At 36.8% G+C, this 27937-nt stretch overlaps 1 protein-coding gene across 5 annotated transcripts in view; it reads left to right on the plus strand.

Moving 5' to 3' along the window:
• Inpp4b (inositol polyphosphate-4-phosphatase type II B) overlaps window positions 1-27937 on the plus strand; it is a 799925-nt gene that overhangs the window by 389911 nt on the left and 382077 nt on the right. For all 5 annotated transcript variants that reach the window (XM_046459556.2, XM_046459553.2, XM_046459554.2 and 2 more), the window contains exons 5-6: window positions 25156-25355; window positions 27154-27198. In XM_046459556.2, coding sequence (XP_046315512.1) covers window positions 25265-25355; window positions 27154-27198 — 136 coding nt within the window. In that variant the 5' untranslated portion in view covers window positions 25156-25264. The remainder of the gene's footprint in view (window positions 1-25155; window positions 25356-27153; window positions 27199-27937) is intronic.

Raw genomic sequence — 27937 nt, forward strand, 5'->3', positions numbered from 1 at the left:
TTTTGACAAAGATACAATTAATTATGTAACCACAGTCACAATCAAGATTCAGAGCTCTTGCATTGGACCAGAAACTTTCCTCCCATTGTCCCTTTATGGTCAGCCTTTTCTGCAGACTGCAACCCCTAAGAATCCACTGATCTGTTTTTATCCTGGTAATTATGCCTTTTCCATTTATGCCATATAAATGGAATCATACAGTATAGAGCCTTCTGAGGTCACCCCCTTTCACCTATCCTATTGTGCTTGAAGTTTGCCCATGATGTTGTAGTTAACAGTGTTTATTCCTTTCTATTGCTAAGTAGTATTTCATCTTACAGATTTATCACTGTATGTGTGTGTGTACATGTACCATTTGTGGAGAGCACACTGTGGTTACTCCATGGTGTATAGAGCAGCAGTTTTCAGGCTGTGCCTAAACCTGGCTCACTCCATTTTATAAAGCAATGGTTTGCCATATGCTGTTTCATTTTGAGTTTACATGCTGAGGTGGAATGACTTTCCACCTTGTTTGTACAAGTAAACAGCCACCATCTGCCTGGCTCAACCATAAAGCACACACTGATAAATAAATTAATCTTACTAATAAAAACAACCACCTGTGAACTTATCAAATTAATCAGAAGCACATGAATACATGTTCTTTTCAAATTTATATCAGAAAAACCAGTTCAATAAGCCCATGAGCTTATTGAACTCAACAGATCACCAAATGAAGCAGTGCCCTCACTTGAGGTCCAAGAAAGTAGGAGGACCCCAAGACTGGACACGGCAGCATTCTGACCTATCTTCTGGTCATTCGTTGCAAGCCTTGCCCAGGAAGATTGCCCCGGGACAAACCTCTGAATCTCTCTTCTTGAGCTTTAGCAGAGGGTGTGATTTCTCCTGTCTGTGACAAGGCCCACTCCAAGCTGACATCTCAAACTGACACTCCAGTTGACACTGTGAAACTGCTCTCACCAGGGCCTTGGTCTAGAGTAAGTCCCTGTGCTTTGGCATCCCTGGCCCTAAACAGGTTCTTAATGCCTGGTTCTTAATCTTATCTGATGACCTGCAGTGACTCTGTGCATTCATGTCTTCTAGGTGCCTGCTAAACCCCTGTGACTGCTTAACCATACCTAGCTCTTCTCTATGTTTGTGTAAAGTGTGACTTGTGGAGTGTTATAGATATTAGAAATTAAGTTTGGGATAAAAGAACCTGTGCTTCCCCAGCTGATGATTTCTAGGTGACACACAAGTATTCAGTGAACTGCCACTAATGAAAGTGGGGTAGCCTATGAACTTATTCTTGTTCAGTAAATTCTGACATTGTGGAAAGACACAAATGAGTTTGGTCTGTTAATGGCCTGGATGCTCATGACACCCTTTGAAGAGCCTTTGGGTTGTTTCAATTTTGTATTGATTTTTAAAAAAGGAAACACTACAAACATCCACATCCAGGGTCTTAGTTATCAAAAGCTGTATTTCTCTTGGGTAAAAATATAGGAGGTGAATTTCTGAGTCATATAGTAGGTACGTGTGGGCCTTTGTAAGAAACTACCAGTCACTCTTCCAAAATGGCTGTGCTAATTTGCATTCCTAGTTGCAGTGTCTGAGACGATGATAGGTTCACATTTTGACCACAGATTGTTATTGTAAAATGTATTTAGAACTGTTCCAGCAGTGTGTAGTGATGGTTCTTCATACTGTTAATTTGCATTTTCCTGGTGATCCATGAGGCAGTGTTTTTTCATGTGCTTATTTACCATAATTTATCTTACACATATATATCTTCTTTGATAAAATGTCTACTCAAATCATTTGCCCATTTTTTTTAGTGCATTGCTTCCTTCTTTCTTTCTTTCTTTCTTTCTTTTAAATAGAGTTTGAGACATCTTTAAATGTTGTATTGGAATTCTTACCCACATAAAAACTGTGCAAATATTTTCTCCCAAGGTGCGGCTTGTCTTCCTATTCCCTTAGTATCATTCACAGAGTCAAAAGTTTTTAATTTACATGAAATCAACTGACTAATCATTTCCTTTTATGGATTATAACTTATGTGTTATATTAGGAAATGTTTATGGTAGGGTATGTAGCTCAGTTCTACAGCCTGTGTTTAGGATGTTTCAATCCCCCAACACCAAAAGAAAAAAAAAGAAAAAGAAATCTTTGCCAAGATCAATAATGTCTTCTCCTATGTTTTTTTCTAATACATTTATAGTTTTAGATTTTATAATTGGATGATCAATATTAAGTTAATTGTACAATTAGAAGGTTCAAGGTGTATTCTTATTTTTTAATTTTATTTTTTGTATCTGATTGTTATAATGTTAAAAAAATTATTAGCATCTTTCCAACAATTAACAGACCATTTATGTATATATTATATTGTTCTGTATCTGTTCTTTTTCTAAAGTTTTATTTAAAAAAAAACTAGGTGATGTGAATCCTTCAATTATTTTTTCTGCTTTATCAACAGTATTTTGGCTATTCTACTTCTTTTTTTTAGATATAAATTTTAAAATTAAATTCTTATTGACATCTACAAAAATCTTGTTTGGATTTTGATTGTAATTATTCTGAATCTACAGATAGGTTTGCAGAAATTTGACATTGTTACAATGAGTTTTCTAATTCATGAACATAATACACCTCTACATTTAAATAGATTCACTTAAACAGATATTATTTCATATCTTCCATCAGTGTTTTTAGATTAGCGCACACATAGATTCTTTCCATATTCTATTTATTCCTATAATGTGATTTTTTTTGGTTCTATGATAGATGGCTCATTTTTTGAAATTTATTTTCTAATTTTTTCATTGTTAGTTTATAGACATAAAATTGATTTTCATATGTTGATTTTTGTATTATGTAACTGATAAACTCACTTTTTAAACATCTTCATTGGAATATAGTTTATATATCATACAATTGAGCCATTTAAGTTGTACAATTAAATAGTTTTTTTGTACTTACATAGTTATACATTCAGCAGTATAATATGGGTTCATTTTCATTTTCTCAAAAAGAAACCCTGCATCCATAAGCCATTTCCTTAATTTCCCACCAACCTCTCCAACCCTAGTCAACTACTAATCTACTTTCTATCTCTATAGATTTGTGTTCTCTGGACATTTCTTATAAGCATAATCACACAATTTGGATACTTTCACTTAGCTTAATGTTATCAAGGTTCATCCATGTTGCCACATGTACTGGTGCTTCATTTTCCCCTTAGCTTCATCAATATATTGTTGACAATTCAAAAAATGTATAGTACATTTACTTAATATCCCTAGTTGTTTTTTGTAGCAATTTGGGGGGAATTTCTATGTAAATAGTCATGTTGTCAACAAATAGAAACAGCTTAATTTGTTTCTTTTCATATATACTTTATTTTTCATGTGTTATTGCATAGGCATCATACATCTGATATAATGTTGCAGAGGAGAGATGAGAATAGATATCCTTGCCTTATTCCTAATTTTAGAAACAAAGACTCAAGGCTTTTATCATTCTGTATGTTCATTTTCAGATGAAGGAACTTCTATCTCTAAATTGCTGAGGGATTTTTTTAGGGATTAGACTTTAAATATTTTGTATGTTGAATTTTGTTAAGTATATTTCTTGCATTATTGGAATGATCATATGTTTTCTTTTGTAGTCTGTTAGAATAATAAGTTGTATTGATTGATATTTGAATGTTGATCCAGTATTGTGTTCTGGGGATAAACTCTTCTTGGATATATTTCCTTTTTTATATATTTTTGGATTACATTTTCTAATGGTTCAAACTTGGTTGCTGATTGTTTTGGTTATCTATGTTCAAAAAGAAATTTTATCTATATTTTTATAGTGTCTTCAGTTTCATTTCAGATAATTCTATTTTCATAAAACAAGTTGGAAATATTCCCTCTTCTCCTGTTTTCTGGAATAGTTTACATTATTTATAAAATTTGTTTTTCAAATTTTTGGTGCAACTCTTCAAAGCCTATAGTGTTCTTTATATATTTTAACTATGAATTCAGTTTCAGTAGGATTAGGCACAGGATTAGTCAGGTTATCTAGGGTTCTTTTCAATAAAATTGGCTTATCTCATTAATAAATTGATAAGTTTTATTTAGTTTATAGTTATAGTTATAATATTATCATATTTCCTTTTTATCATGATTTATCTTGATGTCCCCTTTCTGTTTCTGACATGGAAATCTTGCTTTCCCTGATCATGTGGGTAGAGGTTTATCAATTTTATTAATCTTTTCAAAGAATCAACTTTTTTAAAATTGATTTTCTCTATTGCTTTAATTTTCATTTGCACTATTTTTTTTAATTTTAACTACTCCCTTTCTACTGTCTGATTTTAGTTTAATGTACTCTTTCTAATTTTCTATGATGGAAGCTTAAATTATTTATTCACAACTTCTTTTCTAATATAAACACCCTGTATTTTCCTGTAAGCACTACTATAGCTGGAGCCTATAAATATGATATAGGAGTATGTTGCCTAGTTCTGAAAAATTTGTTCTCTCCAAATATTGTTCTGCTATTTAATACTAGTTTAATACCATTATGATTTGGGAATATACTTCATTGGGATTTCATCATTTTAAATTTTTCATAATTTGTTTTATAATCCATGTCAAAATTTGAAACTTTCCTCAGATCAAAACCATGAGGAAAACAGAGAAAAATGAAATATTCACCCTTATATGGTTTTCTTCTCTAAATTTCAATTCCTTCCAAAATATTTCCTGCTTTTTATTCTCAGAATTTTTAGGCAGCATGCTTTTTTATAGATACCCCCAGTCAGCAGGAGATGCAGTCTTTAGTTGCTTTGGTTTATCTTGGCCAGAAATGGCATGCCAAAAACTTTATGTATATCAATGTATTTAATCCCTCTCAATTTATTAGATGGGAATTAGCATTTTCATAATTTATGATGAAGTATCCATGTTTGCATGAGTTGCCCAACATCCCAGAGTGAGTGGAAAGGCCTAGGCAGGCTGGTTCACACTTGGTCTCTTACCACTTGCTACCTTGTTTTTGGTGAATTACTATGATGATAAGCATCAAATGAAAAGGATTAGGATATGCATGTTAGAATAATACACCATTAAAGGATAAAAAGACCTCAGAACAGCAAGAAGAAATAGCCAAATAAAGGCAAGTTTATAATTTGACATGAATGAAAAAAAGCCAGTGAATAAATTCTTCTAGTATTTTCATAAGAGAAAGAGCCACGGAATTTTATATGATAAAAAGTGCAAGGGGGGAGTGGTCTAGAGGGAGGGGCAGAACAGGCTATGATATTGGTTATACTGAATATGGATGGAAAACCTAGTAGTCTGCCAAGGTCAGAATTCAAAAGGAAACTTTTCTATTTACAATAGTACACTATGTATAGTAGGCACTCAATAAATGCATATACCATGAAGTATGGTTATGGTATTTCTTTTCCTCACCTCTCCTTACACATAGGATCAGAGAAATCCTAAAAGTTGGAGATCTTTCACCAGAGACAGCAAAGGTGGAAGAGATAGTAGGAAAGCCTACTCATGTTGTTTTGGTCACTATTCAGGCATACATTAATGACATACTTTGGCATAATATTTGAGTTCATAGTCCCCGGAATGTCTCAGTGACATTCCTTCATGTGAGATCACAGTAGATTAACCTGTGTTATGGAGAGGATTTGCTACATCTGTCCCCAGTTTTCTCTAGTTCCATGAGAGAAACGCTGGAGGAATTGCAGGTGGTGCAGTATTCTGGAACTTTGCTGTTCATCCTGGTTCTTTTTGTAGATATTTTACCCAGTTTGTGTTCAGCAATTGAATTTTCCTTTTTTTTTTTTTTTTTTTTTTGCATCATGCATTGTTTGCTCTTATTCTCATTGTGGTGCAGTTGTACTCAATAAATCTCTTAAGGTGGAATATGTCATTGGGTACCTCTCAGAGAACAAGGAAACTTTGTGGTGAGGAATTTGAGATGCATTATCTGTATGCAGTAGGCAATGGGAATGAGAGAACTTAGTTATGCCATTTTACATTCTTTGTGGATAACCCCGGGCATTCTGTGAACTTCTCTAGAGAGCTAAAGTGAAATTATAATAATCATATATATACATTTATTCTTGCCTGTCATAATAAAAAGCAGAAGATAAAATTTTAATTAAATTCGTTATCTGTTCTTACTTTGAAATTTTAAATTTCAAAAGAAAATGGGTAATTCATCATCAGAAACTACAGATAATTTAGTCAATACTAATTTGAACCTGAACTATATCATCATAAGCAATTCAATCAGCTCTGTGAATTAATAACATCTGATGATGTCTGTATTAGTCATGTCCTGAGGATATAATCAAAGCTTCAATTTTAGTTTTACTCTCACACATGAAATTTAACTGGCCTTGGATATATATGTGGGACTGTGTTCATAAGGATTTGGAAACATCTGCCTCTGCTCAGGCCACAATTCTGCAGTCTTCTTTAATGTGTGTGAAATAAAAATCAACTTCCAACCAAATTACACTTTTCCCTGTACATCTCTGCTTCTCAATGTGGGCTGGAGATAGGCTATAAAGAGACCTTATATTTGGTACAGGCAGTTTGTTTGAAAACAAGAATCAGGAAAAGAAAACCCTGCCACAGGAATATGGAAAATAAACTGCTATCCTTTACTTAAATTTCTTCAAAAGATGACACAAGAAGGCATTCAAAAATCTATAAGCATCCCAGACACTACTCCATAATCCTTAGGTTCTGTGTGATAACACTGTTTTAATAACTATATTTGGGGTTCCAGGTTGTATGAAGTTTTGATAAATAAGCAAAATCCAATGTGACCCATGAAGTATTTAGAGAAGAAAAAATTTCCATGAAATTTTAGTCTTTTCTGGAACTTCCAATGGAAGTTCCTGTCCTTTGAAATGACGTTTGAGAGGGAGTCAAGAGGCTCATGCCCTCAACACCTCAGAAAACACCTGCTGTCTGATCCCTGTGTGGCCCTGGCTAGCCGTGTCCACTTCTGGCCACCTGGGGATCTTTGTGCTCTCATCTCTTATGTGAGAATGGCCCCTAGTTCCTTTAAGGCTCTTCAATTTTATGTTCTGTCGTAATATTTTATTCCTGTATCTGAAAGAGTGGTGGTAGGTGGACATATTTAACCTTTTTCTAAGAGAAAGTGAGGTTAAACCCAGCATGTGTTCACATCTGTACTCTGTCATTATTTGGGTTGCTTTTTTACTTTTGCTGTTAGAAACAGAACAAAATAGAAATAGTCTGATGGCTGACTCCCTCTATTCCCCAAATTATGCTCCCCTTCAGGACATCAGGTTACTGTTAGATACTGTTTAAATTCTGATTTAGATTTGATGCCTTCTGAGTTCTTGGGATTAAGGCTGCCTTGTCATAGATTGATGGAGCCTCCCTCTTTTGCTTTGTATATTGGAGACTGTGTTAGTGCTTTATCACTAAGACAAAATACCTGAGATAATTAACTCATAAAGAGGAAAGGTTTATTTTAGCTCATGGCTTTCCAGTTCATGATCGGTGGACCCATGAGATCTCTCTGGAGGTGCTGAATTGCTACAGCAAGGAGCATGTGATAGAGCAAAACTGCTCACTTCGTGGCCAGAAAGCAAGAGAGGAAGAGGCTGGAGTCTTGGAGTCCCCTCCAGAGGGACCCCCCTAGTGTTTGAAGGATCTTCCCCAGGCCCCACCTCTCAAAGATTGCACCACCTTCTGATAGCACCACCTGGACAGCACGTTGTTAATCCATGAGCCTTTGGGAGACATTCAAGATCCAAACTACAGCAAAGACCCAAATTATTCTTATCCTAATTAGAAATAAGTAACAGGCTGACCTTCAATTTACAATGAACCAAATATACAGTTCTGTTGGTAGAGTGGCGGCCTCTGCACTGCTGTATTATATGCTGTGCTTCTAAGTCAAGATTATGCTGGTTTCAGTGATCACCAATCACCCATTATGCTTGGGGATTATTTCTCAACTGGAATTATGATCTCCAAAAGGGGACCTTCGATTCAAAGTATTAAAACAAATGACAATAATATCCTTTTCTTAAGTAAGTAGAATGCTGGCTCTGGAGAATGGGGGATATTCCATCACTAGATTCTATTTTCAAACTTCAGTGATTTTAAATTTTTCTTCTTGATTTTTCTCATGCTGACTTGTCCACTGAAAATATATTTACACCAGGTCCCAATAAAAGAACCAGAAATGAGTATGCTTCAAATGGACAGGATATTATGAATAGAATCATAAAAGTATCGTGTCCTGTTTTTCTTTTTCCTGCCTCAGGATTGTGGTATTGGCATTAAGTGTTATACAAGAAGATATAGATTTTTTCCAGAAGTTTATATTCTTGATACATTTTTTAATAAGTTCACTAATTATTGTATAGTTGTATATATTTAAGGAGTATAGTGTAATAATTTGATGTACATATACTGTAATGATCAAATCAAAGTAGCTGACATTTCAATATCCTAAAACATTTAAAACCCTTTTTTAGTAGATATTTAATAATTGTACATACTTGGGGGGTACAGTGTGATATTCTAATGCATGTATGTATACAAGGTATACTGATGAAATCAGAGTAAAATAATGTTTCATCTCTTAAGAAAAACTTAAATAAAACAGAAAATATAAGGTAAGCTTCTTCTAGTCCTCTCTCCTGTCAATCTCTACCACTCTGCCTTAAGATCTTTCTTAAGGGATAATAAAAAGTTGAAAAAAAAAAAAAAAACTTGTTTTATTTAGCTTTACATCTCAGTCACCAAAATACTGACAAGAACAACTCAGGAGGGAAAGTCTATTTGGGACTTACAGTTTCAGAGATCTCAGACCACAGATGGCCAACTCCATGGCTCTGGGGGCAGGGAGAGGCAGCACATGATGCAGGAAGGGCCCCGCAGAGGAAAGCTGTTCAGTTCATGGTGGGGTCAGAAAGTAGAGTGGTATTAAAATGTAGGTGCTACAGGGAAGAGGAACTCTCCCAGGGCATGCCCTAGTGACCCACTTCCTCCAGCCATGCCCTACCAGCCTATGGGTACCAATTAGTCCATCCATTCAAACTAGGATGGGCTGATTAGATTTAATGTCTAAAAATTCAATCATGTATCTCTGAATATTCCTGCAGAAAGACAGGAGCTATTGGGGGACACTTAATATCAAATCCATAACAATATTTGAATGTTAAAATTAAAAACTGGGTGGCAGATAGAATAGGGAAGTGCTCTGTAGAGACCCGAGTTCACAGCCCAGTTTATCAACTTCTAAGTGGGTCCTGTAATAAATTACCTTTTAAACTTTAGTTTTTTAGTTTCAACCTGTAAAGTTGTAGTTATTTTATAAATTTGTTGCAAAGATTAATACAAAGTGATAGAACAGCTTGGCCCATAAACATCAAAACTTGGATTAGATGAAATGAATTTTAAACACAGCAGTAGAGAGAGAATTCTGTGGTGAATATGGGTAGATATTAGTAGAGACTCCTTTGATTTGGTATTTCCAAAGAAAGGGAAGTGCAACCTGTAGTCATTTGTATTTTAGGGAATTGATTCTATTTCTTGTCTCACTCTGCTTTCCCCTCCCTCTTTCACAATAGTTTTAATTACTCCCTCTTTCACAATAGTTTTAATTACTCTGTGCCTAAAACCCACAGTCCAGTTTTTCCCCCTTGTGGGTGACTGGATGCTAGATAGTCCTGCTTTGATGACATTAAGGCATTAGTTCTTATTGTGAGCTGCTGCATAGCCCCAATCCCAACACATTCTAAAATTTTGCCATAGAAGTACTTTGATCTGTCCTTGCCAAGGGTCAAGTGGACTACCAAGAGTCCGGCTGCAGAGCCGAGGCTGGGAAATGCAAAGATGAAAGGGAGTAAAATCTAGCAACAGAATTTAGGCTGAGCCAGGGATGGTCTACAGCAAGACTCCATCAGAAAGGGGACAACTTTTAGGACAGTGAAAGGGTAGCCAATAATTAAGGTCCCAAGAAAGAAGTGAGGTTATGCGTCCCTGGCCATTGCTGATGGTAAGACATGAACCAATGGCTAGAGTGACTGAAGCCCAGACTATGGTCCATGATCTCTTGGCATCACTCTAGAAATGTAGTTAAGGACATGGATTTTAGCCTACCGTGGCTTTTTATCCAGCAGTACTCCCTGTTCACCTCTTCCAGTTTATGAGTCTGGAATCTGGATGATTGTGTATGCTTTATTGTGGTGCTTCTGAAGATTAAGTGTGCGTAGGAATCACCTTTGCTAAAATGAATGTTCTAATTTAGTAGATTGGGATGGGACTCAGGTTCTGTATTTCTATCAAGTTTCTAGTGAATGCAAATGCTGCTGATAAAATACCCATCTTCTAAGTGGAAAACTGTTGCTGTTTGGTCTTTTTGGATCTATGAATCTTTTTTTTTTTATGTGTTTTCTGTCGATGGTGCTTCCTCAAAGTAAAAACGAAGAGGATATCATGGACTAGTTGCTCTGCGAGACTTTGTTTGAACTGGTTGCTTTCAAACTTTTTGATCAAATTAGAGTCCTAACAATTTTCATCTTTATTCTTCCATAACAAAACAGGTCTTCGCTGAATTTAAGACGGGTGGCAAAAACATACTGATAACATGCTACTCAGCTTTATGTTATTTTAATAAAGTACCAGACATAAAACAATTAGAAGGAAGAAGGGTTCACTTTAGTTCCGTGTCAGAGCTTTCAGTCCATGATCACTTGGCCTTATTGCCTTTGGGCTGGTACATCACGGTGGTGAGCATGTGGTGGAGGGAGCTGCTCACCTCATAGTCGGGGGAAGAGAGACTGAGGAAAGGGCAGGGTCCCAATCCCCTTGGGGGCACAGCCCCAGGGAATTGACTTCCTTCTACTGGGCCCTGCCTTTTAAAGGTTCACCACAACTCAACAGGTGCCACAGGACTGCAATCAACCCTTTACCCATGAGACTTTTGGGAACATTCAAAATCCAAACTGTAGCAGATGGGTTGGAGAATTCAGTTGTAACTGATTTTTCTGTGCAGAAGCATTCCCCATACTGTTCATTCTCTGGTCTGACAGGGGTTTTCCTCTGCCGGGTTAGGTCACTCCACCCGCTCAAGAACCCAGGAGTATCCTTGATCTTTAAATACACTCTTGGTTGTTTCTTCAGGTAAAATATAGAATTTGACAATTTATGCCATTTTCCTCTAAGTGAGCCTTTTTTCTGGAAACTTTTTTTAAACTCCATTATTGCTTTTGAATGATATCATATCAGAAGAAATTCAAACTACTGAGCACAAGGGACCTAGTTGCAAAACGGAATCCAGTTGTTCTACACTTGTGATTGCCTCCAAAGTAGCCTGATATTTTCCAGGAGGGGAAAGGAGAAGGCAGAAGCAAAATTCCATCTGAATCATGTCCCTGGTCCTACCTATTCTTGGCACTATTTAGTATTTGGCTGATCCTTATAAGCCCTGTCTATCTTCAGTCTGCAAATACCGGGTATTTGGAAAGCTTTAGGAGTAATTTAGTATTTTTTTGCTAGGTGAGGTCTCTGTCACTGAGCTACACCTCCAGACTGTTTTATGTGGTTTACCAAAATGAATGAAGTTTTGAGACACTGCTGAGAAGTGAGCAAATTTAGCATTTTTTAGCTATTCAAAGATGATATCATCAGCACAACAGAGACTTGCTGTGGTGTTTCATTTTGAGATGATGGAAAAAGAACAACTTGTTCAGCACTTCACGTAAGAGCGCAGTTTGGAAACCTTAGCCAAAGTCACAGGTAGGTCGCATCCTCTAGCCTCCAGCACACCCTGCCTGGACCTCAGCCTGCTTGGGCCAAGAAGCATCTTTACCAGAAGTCTATTTAGAATGGCTCATCATGTAAAGGCTCACCTCCCTGTCATTCCAGGGTACCCCCAGAACCAAGTGCCTTCTGTCTTTATCTTTGCCTACCACACCAGCCCCTTTCACTGTGGGCTAAGTTGGCCATGATTCAATCTATACCTTAACATCTCACTTTCAAAATATTGCATTAAGTCCATAAGATCTGTTTCTTCTTTTCTACTTTCTGCTTCTTTAGAGAAAATTTCCTCTTTTTCTGTCTTAATGGAACCTGGCTTTTCTGTGAGGCCCTGCTTCCCTGTTTCCTAATCTAATGTGGACAAGGCACCCACCACAGAGTGTGGAGACAGGCTTATCATTTTTTAATGTCACAAGAGGCCCCTTGAATTGCTGTGACCTCATTTAAGATCACAGTTGCCTGGATATACCACACTTCCATTCCCATTTATTGCATTTATTCTCCAAACTTTTAGTCTCTCCAGACTTTTCTGTGATGTGCATGTGATGTCTTTTCTTGGTCTCCATGTTGTTTCTACTGTACTTCTGATTTCAATTTCCATGGAATTCACTTTTGATTCATCATTTCTTTGCCTTACTGATTCTGCTTACTACCATCCCTGCTCTTTCAGCTCTGATGTGTCCCATGGCTGTTTCTTGAACTTCTCCTTACTTAGAATTGAATACTTCTCTCATCTCCCAAATATAATGCCATTCCCTTTTAATGACTTCTCTGCTTAGCCAACAGGACCTTCAGTCTCTCTATCAGGACCACATTTTTTACTTCACCTTTTCCTCCCTAAAATGGCAGGCAAAAATCCTAACACGGTGCCATCCAGACTGTCCTAGTTCACCAGGCTGCTGAGAACCACTGGAAAAAGCCACATCGCAGACTAAGGTCCTGAAGATCTATGGTCTCTATCCCCAGCTATACCCAAGAGCTGCCCCTGTATGAGCTTCTTTGTTCCAGTGCTCAAGGCAGGTTCAAAACTCCATTGCTCTTCTCAGAGCTCCTACGCACTTCTTCATTATTTCCTCTCGACACAGGATATTGCTTGTTTTAGCTTATGAAACTCATTGTTTCAGTCAACCTTTTCACTTTTGTGACCAAAAAAAAACCTGACAAGAACAACTAGAGGAGGAAAAGTTTATTTGGAAGCTCACAGTGTCAGAGGTCTCAGTCCATAGATGGCCAAATCCTTTGCTCTGGGCCAGGGTAGAGGCAGGACATCATGTCAAAAGGGCATGGAGAGGAAAAGCGGCTGGAAACAAGGAGAGAGAGGGAGAAAGAGGGAGAGAGGTGTGTGTGGGAGAGAGAGAGAGAGAGAGAGAGAGAGAGAGAGAGAGAGAGAGAGAAACAGAGGTAGACGTCTCTCACCAAGGACAAAATGCATACTCCAAAGACATATCCCCAATGATCTATCTCTTCCAGCCATACCCTACTGCCTACAATTATGACCCAGTCACTCCCTATCAGAGGAGTGCAAATAAATTATTTAATTTCCAAATATTTGGGAACTTTCTAGAGTAATTTTTAGTTTAATTCCATGGTGGAAAGAAAATATTTATTATTCATGCAGTTATTAGGTTAAGGCTCTCATAATCCAGTAATTTCACCTCTAAACTTTCTTGCATTGTCTCACATTTGAGCTTTTTAGGGACAATTAATATCTAAACCATAACACTCATAATGAATATTTAGGACATAAAATATACAAAGAAAAAAAAAATATATATATGATATTATATTTCTAATACCCAGTTTAAACTGTAAAACTTTCTCAGCACAGTTGAAGACCACGCTGTTCCCTTTCCAGTCACATCCCCAGTGCCCATTTTCCTCTAGCTATTCAGATTCTAATTTCAGTGTTCAACCTGAATTTCCCTGTAATGGTACCTTATGTGTATGGTGCATATAATACAGAACTACGGAGTGTTGCTTTACACGTTTTAGATTTTTCTATAAATGCCATCATGGTTTGCTCTGTCTTCCTATCCCTACTCATTATTTCAGAGCTTTTCTCAATAGTTTTTGAAGGTTACCTATATTGCTAATACAAATGAAGATTCATTAATTCTCACTGCTTCACAAAACAAATAAACCGTAATATATTTACCTACTTTTTTGTTGATGAAAGCCTATTTTCAACATCTTATTATTAAAACTTGATTAGTTCTAAACATCCTCCTAATTCTTTCCTGATATATATTTCTAAGAGTTTCTCTAGAACATAATGCTTGGAAGTCAATTGCTTTTCAACTTTATTGGATATTAACAAATTATTTTCTAATACTGCTGGAGCTCCATCGGTGTTTAAAAATTTATATTACTCTAAATCCTCATCAATATTTGAGGTTTTGAGACTAAAAGTTTTATTTATTGATGACGATGTGATTGTATATCATTTGATTTTTGTTTACATTTCTGTTTGCAAGTGAAATAAAGAAAAAAAATGTGCCCACCAAAAACTAAAAAATAAATATTAAAAAAAATGTTTCTTGGCAATTTATGTTTTAATATTTTTTAATTACTTGTTTACATATTTTGAAAACCTTTTTTCCTATTGGGTTGTTTTGCCCTGTTTACTTGTTTGTTAACATTTTTAATATGTTCTAGAAATGAACTTCATCAGTTGTATTTATTACACATTATTTTCTTTTGTCTGCTTATCTTAGACTTGATTTGCATTTTTTGCTTATGAAGTATAAGCTTAGATCATTATATCAAGAATTTTTTTCTATTATATGCATATAATACTATGGATTTTCCTCCATGAATATTTTGATATGTACTAAAATGATTTTATTTTGATCAGATATATGTGAAGTTTCCATGTGACTTCCTTTTTGATTCATGAGTTCTTTGGAAATACATTATTTAATTTCCAAATATTTGGGAACTTTGTAGACATCTTTTAGTGAGTAATTTCTAGTTTAATTCCATGATGGTAAGAAAATATTATTTGTTGAGGAGAATTCAAGATGGCAGATTAGAAGAAGCCTGAATCTTAGACACTCTGTGACTCAAGGTTCAAGCTATAGGAGTACTGCTTCTCAGAGAGGTGGGTGAAAGAGGCTTTTCATAATATTTGATATTGGACAGAGCATGTTAGAGACTCAGAATACAGTGGACAGACAGATTTAGTATAGAACAACCCGAGTTCAGAAAAGCAGCCTGAAATTAGAGGCTGCACTGTGAAGTGGTGCTTGAAAAGTGCTCTGTTTAGGGGCTGGGGATGTGGCTCAAGCGGTAGTGCGCTCGCCTGGCATGTGTGCGGCCGGGTTCCATCCTCAGCACCACATACAAACAAAGATCTTGTGTCTGCCGAAAACTAAAAAATAAATAAATAAATAAATAAATATATATATATATATATATATATATATATATATATATATATATAAAAGAAAAGTGCTCTGTTTCTCTGAGCCCTTGGAGAGCTGATGTGGACCCTTCTTTAGGTGGCCATGCTGTCCTGGCAAGTGTCTACCATGTGGTCTAGGGTGTATCTAGCAGAACATGAAAGAAACAGGCATTGTACCAGGAGGATTGCAGCTGGATAACTAAAGGAGGTCCCAACTTGCTTCTCCTTTGAGTCTGATGACTCACATACAGCTGAATCAGGTAAGGAATCTGAATAAGTGAGTATGAAGATACTCAGGGACTAATACTGGGAAGACTCTTCCTGGGAACAGGATTGGCTCCACTGCCCCACAAGTGGAATTCTTAGAAGGCTCTTGAGATCCAGACTCTTGCCACACAGATCAGCAACTGCTGTCCCATAGGGAGATTAGACCCTTTTTGATTCCTGAGTTATTTGAGGCCAGATTAGACCTAAATCCCAGAATTTGGGTCTCCCCCCATACAGCTCTGCAGTGGCCCCACCCTGGAAGTGTTTTAGTCTGGTCTGTATGGACAAAACTGCAACTGATAGTACTTCCTACTCCATCCTACCTCCTACTGGTGAGAAGGGAAGCTGAGAGCTGTTTCAATCAGCTTCAGTCTTAGGCCACTGGGGCTGGCAGCTTGGTGATCAACACCCCCAGCCCCAGGCCTGCCAGTACATAGCCCAAGAAGAAACAAAAAGGAGAATAGTTGAGCATGGGCCAGGACTGTCCATTTCTGTCATTTATGACCCCTTTAGTGGAGATGATTTCTTCATTTTTTATTAAAGAATATATTTTCCTTTTATTTATCTTTTATTTATTTGGTTATTTGATGTTCTTACCATGCTTATTGGTTCATCAACTATGAACATATACATGTTTCTTTTTTTTTCTTCCTTGTTTTTATCATATGTAGTTATTTGTACTCGCTTCATCTTTTGAGGGTTAGGGTTTGGGGTTTGTTTATTTGGATTTTGTTTTGTTTTCATTTGTTTCTCTTTTTCTATTTGTTTGTTTCTCCTGCTAACCACCAAATTCTCTTTTTTTGAACTTTCACTCTACTTTGTTTTTCCTGTTTTAATCTCCTCCTTTCTTATAACCATCACTTGCTTTATCTCTTCTGCATTCTCTCTGTGTACCAGGAATTAATCCAGGGGCACTTAACCACTGAACCACATTTCCCCTCATTTTTTTTTCAGAGACAGGGTTTCACTAAGTTGCTTAGGGGCTTGCTAAGTTGCTGAGGCTGGTCTCAAGCTTGTGATCCTCCTTTGTTAGCCTCCTGAGCCATCAGAATTCCAGGTGTACGCCACCAAACCCTGTTCTCTGTGCACTTTTAAAAAATGGAATGGTTAGACTCTTCGGGGAAGTAATAAACAAAAATTTTTCAAACCTTGATAATGAGGTGGACATCCAGATGCAGGATGTTTTAAAAAACCAGAATAGACAATTTCAAAAAAGAACCCCATGGTGCATTATTAAAGAAAATGTACTTGCTACAATTTTATTTATTTTAATTTTGTTAAGGTTTGCTCTGTGACCCAGAATTTAATGTTTCATAGTGAATATTCCATGTGCACTCTGAAAAAAAATGTGCATTCCGTTTTAGGTAGATTATTTTATAAATGAGGATTGTGTGACTCTTCTGTGTCCTCACTTTTTTTTTTTTTTCTGTACAAGGGATTGAACTCAGGAGCACCGAACCACTGTACTACATCCCCAGCCCTATTTTGTATTTTATTTTATTTAGAGACAGGGTCTCACTGAGTTGTTTAGCACCTAGCTTTTGCTGAGGCTGGCTTTGAACTCACAATCCTCCTACCTCAGCGTCCAGAGCCACTGGGATTACAGGCATGCGCCACTGTGCCTGGCCCTCACTTAGCACTTAGAGTTTATATATTCATATATTCGTTCTGTCAGTTGCTAGGAAAGGAATGTTGGTGGCCCCAGGTATAACTGGATTGGTTGACGTCTTCTATCAATCCTGTCAGTTTTTGTTTTGTGTATTATGATGCTCTGTTGTTAGATTCTTACACATTTAGGTTTATTATATCTTTCGGGTGAATTAACCATTTTGTAATTATCATGCCCCTGCTAATATTTCTTGATGGGAAATCAATAATCAAAATCTGGCACTACTGTAGCCACTCCAGCTTTCTTCTGACTGCCCTTTGCGTTGTATATATTCTTCCATCCCTTTGTTTCTATCCCATCTGTGTTATCATATTGACATACAATGCAGAGCACATAGCAAATCATACTGTTTTTATCCAAGCTGATAATCTCCACTTTCTAATTGGGGTATGTGTGTTTATGTGCATGCATGTGTGTGAAGACTGTATTTAATATAATTTTTGATATAGTTGGATTAAAAATATTCTGGTAGTTGATTTCTAGTTATTCTATCCATTCTTGTTCTTTTTCCTTGCTTGTAGATGAATTGTAGATTTCTTTATTCCATTCTCTCTGCATTATTAGCTTATTATATTTTTGAGGTCAATTGTGGCTAACCTAGGTTACCACATATATTGTAAATTAGTCACAGTTTAAATACATTAGTGGCATAATTGTACACTATATTTGTAGTACAAGACTATATAATATACTCATTGTTTCTTCCTCCCATGCCTTTTGCTATTTGCATTATCTATTTTCATTTGTATGTCATAAGCACCCAATATTTTGCTACTACTTTTGTGCTAGCTAGTGGTTGGCCAACTGCGGCCCACAGGTCAAATCCAAAATGCTGGTGAGCTTTGTAACCAGTTTATGGTAACAAGGCCACGCTTGTTGGTTAGGTATCACCAGTGGCTGCCTTAACCTGAGTTGAAATGGTGTGACAGCTTAGGTAGCCCACAAAGCACAAAATATTTGCTACCAGGCCCTTAACAGACAATGTTTGCCAGCCTCTGCCCTAGGCAGTTATTTTGAATCATCACTAAAAGCAAGAACAGATGAAATTAACTTTTACTTTCCTTTTTACCATCTGCAGAGCTGTTCATTTCTTTTCTAAATCCAAGTGTCACACTTGAAGAACTTCCTATAACATTTCTTGAAGTGCTGATAATGAATTTGTCGTTCATTATTTCTGGATAAAAGCCTTCATTACTCCTTAGTTTTTTTTTTTTTTTTTCAACAAATTATGTTTGCTTTGTATAGAATTCTGAGTTGACAGGTTTTCTTCCTTAGAACTTTAAAGATGCCACTCCAGTGTCCTCTGGATTACGTGGTTCAACAAGATGGCCATTATGTTTCTTACTTTGATAGTCTATGTAATTTGCCATTTTTCTTTATACTTATATTTTTACCTTTGGTTTTCAGTGGTTTGAGTATATGCTGCTCATTGGCTCATTGGTGAGGGTGGGGGCGTGTACAATCACTCTTCTCGGTTTTCTGACATCCTTGGACCTGTGTTTGGATATCTTTCAACCCTTGGAAAATCCTCAGCCATTATCGTTTAAATATTTATATATATTAGGCTGTTCATTATTGTCACAGAGCTTTTGGATGTACTTTTGCTTTGTCACTCTTTACCCTTTTTGTTTCAGTTTGCTTGATTTCTATTGACCTACCTTCAAATTGACTGTTTCCTTGACTGTTTTGAATCTATGAAGAAGCCTGTTAAAGGTGTTCTTCAATTATATTACCCTGATTTAGATTTCTAGTATTTCCATTTTGTTCATTTTGCATTTTCCATATTTCTGCTCAGCTTTCCCATCTGGTGATGCAGTTTGGCTTCCCATTCCACTGAGTCTTCAGCCTGTTCTTTTTCTGATTCTCCTCCTGACTTTTCAGTACTGGGTAATATCCAAATATGGCTCTCTTTATTGCTTATCTGCATTTTTCTCTCAATAATATTTTTTTTCTCCTCTCCTCCTGAATCTGAGGTAAAGATTACTTATGCCCGGAAGTGGGCATTTTGCTTTTTCTGGTAGACCTTTAATTTGTATGTCAGGGAATTTGACTCAATCTACTCAGTAATTTAGCTGAGTTTGGGTTTTGTTGCCAGGGCCAACTTGTGTGTCTCACTGGCTACGCATCCTTCCAGCCGTAACTCATGCTGAGGATGGCGCTGAGTGGTGGGGCTTTGATCTCCACTCTCAACTTTAGGCTTTGCCTGGGGGTTGCTAACCACAGAGAGGGTGGGCCACTGTTTATGGTAGTTCCTCTTTCAGTGGTAGGCAGTCTACTATGGCCTGGGTTGTGGTGTTTGCTGGCCTGGAGGTAAGAGCCAGAGTTAGTCCTCTTTCACCTGGGTTCTTGGGCAAGCTCCTTGATCTTGGGTCATAGCAATAGAAGATCAGAGTGTCTTTAATGATCTGGCCTCAGGATATTTCCCATTCCTCCCTTGCTTTCATCTCCTCTGTGTGGTGAGTCTTCACCTATGCCCTGTGGCAACAGGGTTTGTTACTTTTGTCCTGTAAGAGGAGGATCCAAGTGGTGCTTTCTGCTTTTCCGGCCACAGGCATGTGTCATGGAGGGGTGTTTCCACCAGACCCCCACTCTGCTCCTGGTCTTTCTCCTAAGTCCATGGGTGAGGTCCAGGAAGAAGAGTCGGTTAGAGAGTAAAGAGGACCCTGGGGTTGTGGCTCTCAGGACCTCTCTACTCCTCGCTAGCCAGTGTCCACCTTCAGTAATTCATTGAATCCTTTGGCTGATTTCTTTTTACCAGCCTATTTAGGGCCTGACATCTCTTCTTCCCATTAGCTATTCTATAGAAGTATCTGTCGTTTCTTATATTCAGCATTGTTAGTGGCCCTGAGACCCTTATTTCTTTTATTAGTTAAGAACCAGTTGTGATTTTATATATAATTCAGCTTTTTACTATGGTTGGGGTGGGAGTGATATTATTTACATCTTTCTTTATTCTAAAGATCAGCGAGAACCATCTACTTTGCCAGTGTGTAGTTTCTTTTCTCATTTTTAAGGTAGCGTCTGCTCACAGGACATTTTTATTTTAATGTCGTCAGATATTAATATTTTCCTTTATGGTCTGTGCTTTTGAAGTTGGGTTGAGAAATTTTCCCTTAAACTTAATTTATAAATATGCCTTTCTTGAAATGAAAAAATTAAAAAAATGAGGCAATTGAGGAGACATCTCGAGCTTGGGCCCTCACCTGTCGGCTCATGCTTCATTTTCATCTCACCGCCGTCCCTCTCGTTCCAGTGGACTCTAGATTTTTCCTTGTCCAATCAATCATCCCCCTTCCTCCTCAATCCTCAGTTGCTCTGTTTTTCTGGCTATATCCCTTCAGCATTTAGGTCTGCTCACATCTCCCTATCCTTAAAAATAAGGAAATAAATAAATGAATAGTTAAATAAAGCCATCTCTGAAACCCATGATCTTATCTACTTGAGAAATACCCATCAGGTCCAGGGACATTATTCCATTGGTTATGAAAGAACGACCAGACAAGGCTCCTCGTCAGAGAAGTACCCGTTTATTGAGGAACAGCTTTGCACTTTTATGGGGGGGGGGCGGTTCAACAGAGCAGGATATTGGCACAGGGCGCTTTCTGATTGGTGGGTAAGGATCATGAGGGTCAGCAGGGCTCACCATTGGGCGGCTCTTCCCGCCGCTGTCTCGGGGCTTGGGGAAGTTAGTACCGGAAGCGCGGTCAGCGCCATCTTTGGAGCCGGGTTCGACTCCCAACAGGTTACTCTTACTGCTGCTTCCCTTTGTTGACTGTCCATGATTTTTTCAAGGACCCTTCTTATCTCCTAAAGTATTTTTTGTGCCTTAAGGTGGATTCCTTAACTCTCTCTTCTCAGTTCATGCATTTTCTTTCAGGAACTTTATACATTCTTTTGAGTTAACTATAAGCCAATGATTTCCAAATACACTTTTCTGGCCTTAATTTCTCTCCCAAGAATCAAAATCCATGCATATTCAACTGCTTTCTGACAATTTGAAGTTACCTCAAGACAACATGGTTAAAACTGAATTCATCATATTTGACTAAAATTCTTCCTCCTTCATTTTGGGATGGTTTAGTGTTCTATAATGCTTCTGAGTGTCACCAAGAATTTATCATGAAGGCCAGTAAATTCTATGTAATAACTTTGTTTGGAATCATGGTTCTCTTTTCTAATCATCTACTTTAATCTTGGTTTAGACATCCATTATTATTTTATTTTCCTAGAATATACCCTCCAAGTGAGGTTGTTTTCCATGTCATTACCACCTTGCAGGGTATTACTTACCTTGATACCTGGAAAACTTTCTAAAATTCAAGCATGTCCATGTCACTCTCCTGCTTAAAGTGTATTGAACCTGCTTTCTTTCTACTCTTCTAAGTAAGCTTAGTCTCTCCGATCTGGTTGGCAGTCTCCTCTACTGACTGATCTCTTCTTATCTCTATAGATTTTCTCTGAAGGCAATTCCCATTTAATTTCAGAAACAATCACCACAAGAAAAAAAAAATTGAAGTGGGAGACTCGCAAAGACTTCAGATTCAATTCTAGGAAGGTATTTCACAAAATCCAAGAGAGAACAAGTAAGACCAGGAAGTTGAGTCGGTCCTTTGATTTCTAGTCCCAACTCAAACAGAGTCTGATGTCTAAAGGTGTTGAACACTTTTGTCATATAATTGTTGGTATTTGTACTAATTCTTTTGAGAGTGTGTATTCAATTCATTTATTCATTTATTGATTGGGTTTTTTGTTTGTTCATTTGTTTTGTTTGCTTGTTTTTTCTTTAGTGTTGAGTTGCTGAGTTCTTTCTTTGTTCTGGATTTTAACCCTCTGTCAGAAGAGTGGCTGGCAAATATTTTCTCCCATTCTGTAGGAAGTGTTTTTTCTCTCTTTTAATGTTTTTCTTTTGCTATGAAGAAGGATTTTACTATGATGAGTGATCCTGGCTCTGTCACTGTTCTCCCATCTGGCTGGAGTGATAAAGCCCTGTGTTGACAGAGAGGCCACCTGTAAGGTGGCTTATCCCAGACATGCCCCTGCCATCTACCAAAAAGCTTCTCCACACTTTCAGGCCTTCAAGTCCCTGAGAGGAGTGCAGCTCTCCCACCCTGGAGTCCTCTTCTTACTCACCTCTATTCCTCTGTCTCTGATTCTACCTTCACCAATGTTAGGATTACCTTCAGTCTACTATCTACATATATTCTAAAATATATGTAAATATCCTAGAATTTGGCCAAACGGGAAAAAGGATTTAATACATCCTGTTTCTCTGAATTTAATTCATCCTGTTTCTAATTGTCTTGTGCTTTCCTGTCCTGGAATGACAATTATCATGGCTCTACAGATCGATGTAAGACTACTTTAATTAAGTTGTATTATTTAATATCTGCAAAATGTTTGTCTGATCATAACTTGTTACATGTAATCACTAAGAGACCTGATTCTTATTTTCTCTTCTTTCATCTTCTAGACTTTATATTAAAATCCCTTGATCTTACTTCATTCATCTCTGTTTTCTTTTAAAAAAAATTCTCAAATTCAATGGTGACTATATTCTAGGACACTGTGGTAGAAGTGTGCTGTTTAGTAAAGCATGACAGCTAAGGGCATGCTCCTTAATACCATCTCCCGTACCCTCCGTTCACCACCAGAGCCAGGATATCAAGATGCTGTTTTATTTCCTATCACCAGTAAGTGGCTCACATCACACTGCAGGATTCTAATATTGAATATGTCACATTTTGTCCTTCATCAAATAGTCTTAATATTTTCATAGGTGTTACTAGTCTTCTCTTCCTAATTAATCATAATCTTCTCATATGTTTCTATGTGCATGTCAGATTCTTCTTTGCAGTGTGAGATGAACAAACCATTAAAAATGCCTGATATTACAGCAGTCAGTGCGAAATACTGTTCAATTACACATTACTGAATAGCTCTTGATCCTTTCCACTCTGTGGTGGAGCAGTAGGAGAAAACCAAGAATATTTTCTGAATATTATGACCATTTGGTCTGTTGCTCTTCTAAGTAGGACAAAAGATATGAGAACTGGCCTGAGCACTTGCTATGCTTAAAGGTTGTCTTTTAATGATTTTCGTGGCATGCAAAAACCACAGTCTGTTCTTGTGCATGATAGCCAAACCAGAAAATTTCCAAATAGACAAAGAAAAGGAACTATTGTACCAAACCATAACCATAGGTAAATGTGCCCTTTATCAGCTACAAATGCTTCTCTTTCCTGGAGCTTGGTCAGTGATTCCTTCTGAAATATGCTCTTTAAATCTTCAATTAGGCCTCACTGCAACAAAAGACGAATGAAAATGAATAGAATCTCTCAAGTGATCACATAATCCTTGTGTGGTGCATTTGGCTCAGTTTTCTCTAAATTTACAATTGTATTTTCCTAGTCAACTTGTTTTAAATGGTTGATATGCCTACAATGGGGTCATGGCTAGGAGTCATTGCAGACATCGGTCCTCTTCCCTCACCCCCAAATTATACAAGTGGGCACAATGACACAGAGAGTGGACATTTATTTTATTAATTTCCCCTATAATACTGAGCTATTATTTTCAAGGATTCCTTCCTACTACCTCATGTAATCTCCTTTCACATTTCTAAGATGATTTATCAGGATTAAGGTTTGGGTCTTTGGTAAAAGAACATAATGAAGTTAGCAAGGTCCTTATATTCAACTGACAGATAACTGCAGTCATCTGTGGGTATATCCCACTACTAGAATTTGTCACAGGCCCTTGGGACTGCAATGAATATGTGTCTTTCCTTATTAGAAAAAACTTAAAAATTTCATAGCTGTAAAAGAAGTTAGGAAGCATTATCTTTATTCAGAACATTATTTTGAAATTAAAGGATTTGGTCTAATTAATGGTGCAATAGCCCTTTGCACCAGAAAGTGTTTTCTTATATAATTAGAAACCAATATGTGTTTATCTACATCTTTATTATAATATTTTCTAAGGATTCAAGATGCTTTTTGGATTTAATTTTTTTCTATATGATTTTTAGAACTAGCACTGAATTATAAATGAAACTGCTTTGTTAAGAACAACAGAAATTGAAGCTGTTGATTTGTAAAGTTTGAAGTCCACATCAGTATTCCAAACCACTCAATTGCCGCTATCTCATTAAATAGTGCTGGGTAGACACTTAAAGATTTTTCACACATTTTAATTCAGCTGGTAACTTGATTTAAAACAACATTGATTTTTTTTCAATTCATTCTTGGTCATGTATATCATGCTAAGTATCAAAATGAATTTGTAACTATTTGAGACTGACTGAGTAACAGGGTATTAAATTTTTGGAGAGACTTTTTTCCCCATGCTAATTTTCATCACTTTGCTATTACTTTCATTTCTGCTTGAGTTTTAGCTTTTTACAATTATTATTCATTCTTTTCACCATATATCTCAATCATTAAACAATTAAACCTTTATCAGGCATAACAGCAAGAAAGTTTGTGGACAATAATAAGGTTGGAAACTCCACTATACAAACAGTTGGCCCATCTCAGAAGATGCACGTCAAGCCAAATTACCTTTTTGTGATCATGAATTATGTTCTAAGATGGGCAAATGGAAAGATGAGCAGAAAGGGCAATTCTAATGGAAGAAATGATAGTAGTCCTCACCTTGGCAAAGCAAGCTAATACCTTGAAATGAAGCTGCCTGCCTTTGCTGCTAAATTAGGCACATATTACCTTAGCTGCCCCTGAATCTGTCTACTCTCCTTTAGAATTAACCTGAAGAGAAAGAACACACCTTTCAGAATTTAGAAGTCACTCACGTGACCATCTAACCTTTGCCTGGAAAACTTCTATTTAACCTAGAACTTATGGTGTGTTGATTTCATGAACTGGGTGAGATGGGGAGGAAGGAAGTTTATGTATACATAGTTGTGCTCTGCTTTACTTTAATTCTTCACTTTCTGTTGAAATCCAAAGTAAATGAGATTTTTCACTCTTGATGTTTCCTACGTGCAGAATTTCAGTGAGACATCAAACCCTGAGTGTGAAGATAGATCTACCAGAAATCACTGGCTGGTCATTGGAGCAGACCACTTGGCAAATTAAACACTTGTGAAGGACGATCATGGAAATCAAAGAAGAAGGAGCATCGGAAGAAGGCCAGCATTTTCTTCCTACAGCCCAGGCAAATGAAACTGGGGGCACTCAGTTCACAAGTAAGTATTTTTGTGCCCTTCCCCTTCAGAGTAAGTCTCTGAAGAAGCAGGCTGGGTCAACTAAACACAACCTGTGCACTCACAGAAATGGGAGTTCAAGCAAGTGGCATGAGATTGCACAACTTTTTCTTTTGCACTATTTATGTTGTATGTGAGTGTACAGTATGCTTCGTGTCTTTTATTCTGGGAGAGAGAGATAATAGTCCATGAAATGGTTAAATATAAAATGATAAATCACAGTAATTTATTTTGTATTAGCACTAGTTAATACTTTTTAAAGATATCTTTTATATAGTAGACTAGTTAAGAACATCTTGTATTTGGTATTTGTACATTCTTATGCAGAATTATATTGTTTGGAGCATAGATATTTTCTCTTTAAGACAAAAAGGCATTTTAGTTGAAAGTCTTAGTGAAAAATTGTTACACTATTTTACACTGTTAACAGGGTAGACTGTTGCTGCTCAACCAGAGAGCACTAATTCATCTCACTAGAGCAAGCTCAGAGATTTGGCCAAATTTTTCATTTGAACATTAGAATTGTTTCTTTTGTGTGTGTGTGCTATTCAAATAATTAAAAGCATTGGAAGAATTGTATGTTTCGTCTCATGCTTAAAATTCTGGGGTTTGCATTATATAATTTAGTATGAATTACATCTTTTTTTTTCCAGAAGTTTCTTGTTGCCCAGTTGTTGAACACTGACAAATATATTCCTAACCTTCTCTTTTATTTTATATTATAAAATTATCTTTAGAAAATGGTATTAGTTGGATGCATTTTCAAGAAGTTTGATTGTCAAAGCCTCCAGTGGAGTTAATTATTCATAACCTTTTCCAAAATCCAGTCTATTCGAATTTCACAAAGACCTACCTAATGATTGTCCCTCTAACCTCTCATGAAAAGTCTAAAATTATTAACCACAGCATTGTTAAATGTCAGCAGGAGAAAAAAAATAAGTGGTTACCATGCAAAAAAAAGTTTAACTCTGTGAATAAAAATATTATTTTTTATGAAAAGATGCGGCTTTAGAAATATATCAGTGACAGTTTATTTGAACAGTGTCTCCTGAGTGCACCAACAAAAATAAACAAGGAGAGTTATTTTTATCATATTCTTAAATTTATTGCCGAGTGGTTGCCTTTTCAATATGTTTTACGTGGGCTTCTTGAGCCACTCATGAGTTGTAATGGACAGCATCCCATTCATCCAGCCAGTCCTCACCTTCTGTGTGTCCGTCTGGGATCCACCTCCTTCCTACATTACCACTACTGCACCCTGACCATCCCACTTTCCTACCATTTCTAGATGTGTGCATTTCCATGCCTTTGTTCTTCAGAATCATCTTCCCTCCTATTTCATCATAAGTCATTTAACCATGTCACATTTTTTTTAAACATTGCTAACAAGAGGAATGGGCACGTTCATTAGAATGTTGGTTTAAGCTCTCAATAAATTAGCAGAACCACCAGCATCACGATGATGCCCGCCATAACCCTCTTTGGAGACTTCCTTTAGCTAATGATTTCCTTTGGTAAGGTGGTTCCTTTTAAAAGTTTTTCTTCTGTCTACATGCTTCCAAAAGAAATGGCCATCTCCAGTCACATCTAGTTCGGCTACAAATAATATGCCTTCTTCTGAGAACTTAAAATGAGTGAGCCTGATTAGCCACATGTGAATACATTCTGTCATACAATGTATTTGTATATTCTGGTCAGAGCGAAATACAGTAATATCTACTGTCATATTATTGACAATGAGTTGACTTTTTAAATCTGAATTTATACCTATTATTTATAGGTATTCAGAAGATTCCAAATGAACCACAGTTGGAATTCATCCTTGGTAAGGAATTTCATTTTATTTATACCAATAAGTATAATTCAAATTTGTATAGTAGTTTGCAAGTTATATATACATTACTTATATCATACTTTGCAAACTTTCAAGAACTTTGGTCTATTAAAAATGTATTCCATAAAGTAGGTGTAAATATCTCTAATTTTTAAATAAAAATTCCTGGATGCTGCTGTGCAGGGTACTTTGCTGCCCAAGGGTACAGAGTTCAGCGAAGGTAGAGTTTTACCTGTTAAACAGGTACGCTGACCACAGATCCCTTGCCAACATTCATTCCAGTTTAGTGACTGCTTTTTGTTGCTTGAAATCTGCTTGTCTAAATTTTTCATTCTTTGGGCTAGAAAAAGACTCCATGAAGTTTCCCTTTGTGTTTCTTTATGCCATTTACAGAAATCTTGCTCCCTTTCTGCCTTACTCAAAAATATTCACTTATTGATTCACTTATTCTTAAATATGGATTTTGAGGACAGATCTTTGGCACTTGAAAATTTAACTTTAAATCCAAGTTTGGATTTCCTTAAGCCATTTTCAAGTTCTGTCACTTGTTGAAATTTGTAACTTTGTCCAAGAATAAATTGAAAATGTGCACTGGGATGAGGCCACCCTGTTAGTATGAAAAGGGAATTTCTTTGGACTTGAACCACATATAACTGCAAACCTAGATGCAGAAAGGTATTTAATGAGGGTTAAAAATAGAGTTTGTATGAACTATTTAGAGAGTTCTTTT

This window comes from Marmota monax, unplaced genomic scaffold, assembly GCF_021218885.2.
Source record: "Marmota monax isolate L192 unplaced genomic scaffold, Marmota_monax_Labrador192_F-V1.1 WCK01_AAM20220418_F8-fsc00039, whole genome shotgun sequence".
Classification (NCBI taxonomy): Eukaryota; Metazoa; Chordata; class Mammalia; order Rodentia; family Sciuridae; genus Marmota; species Marmota monax.